At 41.3% G+C, this 5435-nt stretch overlaps 1 protein-coding gene across 1 annotated transcript; it reads right to left on the reverse strand.

Moving 5' to 3' along the window:
• Positions 1 to 2394: 2394 nt before the first annotated feature.
• Positions 2395 to 4764, reverse strand: LOC8040700 (antimicrobial peptide microplusin). The gene is made up of 4 exons (XM_029975305.4): positions 4581 to 4764; positions 4430 to 4491; positions 3712 to 3801; positions 2395 to 2684 (listed from the first exon to the last, which is right to left on the reverse strand). Exons 1-4 carry the CDS (start codon positions 4639 to 4641, stop codon positions 2631 to 2633), a joined length of 267 nt encoding a protein of 88 aa, XP_029831165.1. The 5' UTR covers positions 4642 to 4764; the 3' UTR covers positions 2395 to 2630.
• Positions 4765 to 5435: the final 671 nt, after the last annotated feature.

The following is a 5435-nucleotide window of genomic DNA, read 5'->3' on the forward strand; positions in this document are numbered from 1 at the left end:
GACCGATATTACTAGGATGATTGAAATCAAACCATGCCAGGAATAATTCTCAAAATATTTTCTGTTCTTTATCGTATGATGCTTTCTATATAATCATATATTCTGTGTATAAATCGACGAATCATCACACAAGAAATATCTAGATCGGATTGAACACGAGCGCAAAGCAGTGGTCTTCGAAGCAAATCCATGCGTTGAGCTTCATTTCCACCTCCGACCTTGTTCGTCAGTTACCTCACACTCTTTTGCAATGAAGTCAGAATACAAAAGACAGAAAAAAAAACTGAGAAAGTAATGTCGTATATCAAAAAAATCCAAGAGCAATTTTTGTTTTGATATCAAGGAAATTAAGCTGTTTTTCTTCTAGTGTGGCGTGTTTTCATAAACAAAACGTGTTAAAATTGCTGTAACATTTTACCGCATTGTTTTCACTGATCAGAAGGATTGATCAAACAACCTGACGTGTTAAAAAATGCATAAAATGATAGATAATCAGTATTTCCTAGCTACAGTGATATTAGCATATCAGCCTGATTTAAATAAAATAAATCTGATTTAAACTACTTTTAAAACATTTCTTTTTAATATTTTGGCTACCGCAGAACGACCTGATGTGAAGTGTGTACTCTGGGTGACACCGTCAATATAAACAAACTATTAACTTTTTTATACTTTTTAGTGGTTGCTATTAAAGCTACTAGTGCAATTGAAATTACTCATTCTGGGCACACATTTATGCGGTAAAAAGTCGACGCTGATACCCCTTCTCTAAGTAAAACGCGAAAAATTGCTTCGCGCTTACTCTGTTGCACGGTGTACCGCCTGCATGAGAGACGCCCTATATCCGTGGTGGCACTGCTGTTATTAAATGATAACGACCACTTTACATAATAATTGAATTCAAGATGAGCTTTTCTCCGGGTCTGTCAAAGGACTGATGAGCTTTTTGCCGAACCTGTAGAAAAGTGGATGAGGTTATCCGATGGGCTTTTCTCCTGTGAGCTTATCTCCGGTGAGCTTTTCTCCGGTGAGCTTTTTTTCAGGGATTCGGGAGGTTTGCGGTATACGGTTATATGTAGTCACAACAATTTTTATATACACAACTTTCGAAAATACTTGTCCTAGGGGGATACTTTGAAAAGTTGTGAAAAAAAAAGCAAATTCAAAATGGAAATTTTAGTTTTGTACACAATAAGCCGCATTTGTCTGCAGGCATTGATGACACCTCTCCGGATTTCTAGGATCCACCTCCTCTCGCTACGCACTACTACATTCGGCCATTAGAAAGCTGCCTCACTAAATACGTCAGCGGCTGTCATGTTTAAACGCGCAGACGAGCAACATCTATACACCAAGCATGTATACACCAACAGATAGTGCTTACAAACAAGCACGCTTCGCCCGCACCAGGTGTGGGCACTAGGCGTGCGCAGCACCGAATTCGGGAGGAGTGAAGGGTCTACGCATGCGCAGTACCTACAGCAGCGCCACCGTGGTCGCGTGACGTCAGTAAGTTAAGTGCGTCTATAGAGTATTCGTTTTCGTTGCTCCGTTTCACTTTTTGAAACCGACCAGAGCCGACGGTATAATACGATTCGATGTAGCCAATCATGCAGCGCCAAAACGTGCCTCGTCAAGGCGCTCGTCGTTTTTGTCAGTTTTCTGTCACCTAATATAAACCCCTCACACGTACAAAAAAAAAAAAAAAAAACCCGCAGGATTGCGGCGTGTTTACTCCGCGTGATTGTTTTAGCCAATGATTCCAAACGCGCAAAGACAACGAGTACAGCAAGAATACGTCTTTTTGACTCTGCTTGATGGGCTCCAGGGGATCGGCGCTTATCGGCAGCGGTAGGCGCTTATAGTGAAACTATGCATATATAGTTACTCCGGGATACACAAGGCGCATTAAACCAACGAGTCAGAAGTCATATAATGTTTCGAAATAAAACGTTATTTGATATTCTGTGGAGCTTTTGTTCGTTTTGTTTTAGGTAAACCTTCGGAGCATGCGGAGCGCAAGTTCGTCTGCTTCTTTTGCAGGGGCTGCGGTGACGTCAGAAAGATGCCGAGCTCTGATTGGCTCTGATTGAAGGATAGTGGGTAAACCGCAAAGCAAGCTGCCTTAAGGTCTACCCACTATCCTTCATTCAGGGTCAATGAGAGCTCGGCGTTCTGACGACACCACAACTTCTGCAAAAAGAAGCAGACGAACTTACGTTCAGCATACCTTTGGTTCTCCGCCATATTTTTATGTCAAAAACGTCCACACGCAATAATATTTCTTAAAACACTTTTTTTTATGTTGCGGTATGCTACGCAGGCCTGAGTTAGACAATAAATAGCGCTTATGAGGTCAGGCACGTATACGCGTTGGCGTTTATTAATGGCTCGTTTAAAACAATGCGAACGGTATTTATTTGGAGACCAAAGTTACCAAACAACCAAACTGTTTCCTGTTGCAACGTCTGGGACTAGAAACGTGAAATTGATGAACACATGGAAAAACGTGACATGGACGTTGACGCGGGAAAACAAACGCACTCCACACTTTGCAGAAAGGAACTCGAGAAGTCCGGAGTCGAACGGGCGATGCCACTTCGGCTGTCGAAGACTGGATCTCATCACTCTCAGGAGGCGCTGTTGCAACTACTTCCCATGCCTTCGATCACCTCGAGGATTTTCTGTTTTTTTTTTTTATAGGGAATAACAATAAATACGGGGTCAAGGTTAAGATCACATTTTAATGGCAAACACTGGAAAAAAAGTAACATTGTCTTCAAGTGTTAAGTGTTTTTATTAGGTTTAATAGCATTTCAATTATAACAAGACATTACTGTACGGTCCTCTCAAAATCAATTATGTACATTACTGAGTAAGACCTGTCTATTTTGACAGGGTGTTTCCCGAACGATTGAAATCAATCTTAAGAAACGAAACTTGAAATTATGAATTGATTCATTTGAGATAACGTTATCGATCGCAGCGGACGTCAAGTTACCAGTTGAAATTATAATTTGTGAGTCATTTACCTAAACCTTACTCAATATATTTTAAAATATTATCCTCGACTGACACAATCACTTTTCAAATTTTTGTTGTCCGTCGTCAAAATATCTCAATGCTGTTGTTAAAATGAGAGGACACATGCAAAGGAACAATATATATTTTTTTAAATAACCTAGAGTGAAAAAGAGTCATAACACAAATTCTGCAGTCTCTCTAAATTTGGGGAGGGGGTGGGTGGTTGAGGGCAAGGGGGGTATTTTTTATTTGTCCGAATCGTGGTTCCTCTTTCAATGAATAATGCACATCTACTTTACCCCAATGCCACGAATAACAGTGTTCCACATAGAACTGGTGATGTGGAGGTTCACAAATACGATTCACGCTATGATTATTGGTAGGTGCTCATCATATTCAACGTCACGGCGCGGCCCATTTTGATAGGTTGAATCTTTATGGCTGCGTCGTCGCCCACCAAGTCACTACCTTAAATCGGAGCATTGAATCACCTTTTGTCTACAGGGAAGCCGAAAGCGTGGGTATATTCATATAAAAGACGAAGTAAAGGTTCATACAAAGATCGTATCAGAGGCGAGTGTTTAGGTGTCAGAAGACGTCAACAGACTATAACGGGTATACCCGTTAATCTGAAGCCAATGTATTGACCTAATAGCTGCTAAATAAGTGATAAATGCGAATACTTACAGCTCCGTTCTCTTGGCAAAGTTGACTGATAAAGCAAATATCGTTCCTGCAGCCGAAGCTGGTTTGAAGCCAGTCGAGCTGTCGGTTATCCTTTAAAAACAATGCCGGACATAACAGATATTACAGTATCATGTTGTTTTTCGTACGCTTTGTGACTATCTGTGATAAAAAAATGGAAGTTGGGACGGCGTGATGTAATTTTAAAAATTCAATGATACAAAAAATAATTGTTGTGCCAACAATGGCGTGGTTATTATATGTGGGAGTATCTATACTCTCGTATAGCCACCAAACATCGGATAGTTTGAGTAAAAGAAAGTTACATGCAGTTTGTGCAATATGTACAAATTCTTTTTAGTGGCTTAAGACTTAAAAGAAATTTGCGGTTTACAAAATAACGTTAATGGGAAATACAAAACTTTGTATCAAAGTTTGGTTGCTATACCCAACAAAGATAATGTTATTGTCAAGGGCCTACTAAAATTTTAGCATGAATAATATTTTATAGTCTCCCTACTGTAGCCTCAACAATCTAAAACTGTGCGCCGGAATATGAATAATCAGCAGCACCATTACATCAGCTCGTAAATTTCAGCCGGGGAACAAATCGTAATTTACGCAATTATAATCGTGCCTCACTGTTGCTCATAACTGAGCTTACAGTTGCGCTATCCAAGATTACAAAGCGAAAAATAAAAACCACAGTAAATTGTTGTACCTTTCGAGAAGCATGACTGCGGACGCACGTCATAAATTTGGAGAGTTCATTATCTGTCATACCTATAAAACAAAAGATTTGAAATAAAACAGGAGCTTTCGATATAAGAACACCTTAACACTAGCGTTAAAATAGGAACACGAAAGCTTACCACAAAGTCTCGAGGATGTAGCCAAGCTCACCAAAGCGCAAAACACAATAAGGGTCCTCATAGCTCCCGGTTTCAGTCCGCTGGATTTCCGTCGGCTCTTCTGCTTCGACTAACGTTCGACGGACGCTTTATGTTGCCGACGGGGCAGTCTAGACAGGATGCTCGCTCCAATCAAGTCGCGATAGCAATGGCTTGACGGTAGACGCACGTGTGGGAGGAAGCACGGCCTCGCCCGTTATCGTGGGGAGCCGTGGCTGCGTAGCGCATTTGTCAAAATACGGTCACGGTTTTCCCACGTAAACCTGGAAACCCCCACCAAGCATGCGAAATCGAGCTATCGACATTGGGTCTCTTGGATAGCCCTTTCTCGTCTTTTTCCGTAGAACGTCATAACATCTTGCTGCGTGGGCGGCACTTTGCGATTGAACCTGAGCCTGTCAACAACGCATTGATCGAACGCGAATCTTGTCCAAACGCTGACGCGGCGTTCATGTCCAATCCGCGCTTCGCACTCGATCTGGCTAAAATGGCTTCAAAAATTCAACGCGCAAGCGTTTCTTTTTTTTTTTCGTTTTTTTTAGACATTATTGTACATTTATTCAGAAATGTGAGGCCTTTGTTATTTCAACGCGTCTTGCTTCGTGTTTGGTTGTTTGGCGTTCTTGTCGCCTAATGCCGCAATGTCATTGGCTGCGGTGTGATAATAAGATGCACGCGCCTGGGCACGCCCTGTGTTTCTTAACTTGTCGGTACTTATAGTGACAAGTGAAAACTTAAAAAACCCAAAGCGTGCCCTTTTTTTGAGGCTTCTTGCTTCGGTATTAGTTCTTCGATGTTCCCATCGTCTCGGTTTAA

This window comes from Ixodes scapularis, unplaced genomic scaffold, assembly GCF_016920785.2.
Source record: "Ixodes scapularis isolate PalLabHiFi unplaced genomic scaffold, ASM1692078v2 PGA_scaffold3__209_contigs__length_174095766, whole genome shotgun sequence".
Taxonomy (NCBI): Eukaryota; Metazoa; Arthropoda; class Arachnida; order Ixodida; family Ixodidae; genus Ixodes; species Ixodes scapularis.

What these genes read in the sequence shown, in the direction of transcription:
- LOC8040700 (XM_029975305.4), bottom strand. Translation starts at nt 4,641, where the DNA reads ATGAGGACCCTTATTGTGTTTTGCGCTTTGGTGAGCTTGGCTACATCC. An exon ending in GCAGTCATGCTTCTCGAAAG is followed by an intron (nt 3,802 to 4,429) that starts GTACAACAATTT and finishes TTGTTTTTAAAG; the next exon opens with GATAACCGACAGCTCGACTG. An exon ending in TTTGCCAAGAGAACGGAGCT is followed by an intron (nt 2,685 to 3,711) that starts GTAAGTATTCGC and finishes AAAAAAAAACAG; the next exon opens with AAAATCCTCGAGGTGATCGA.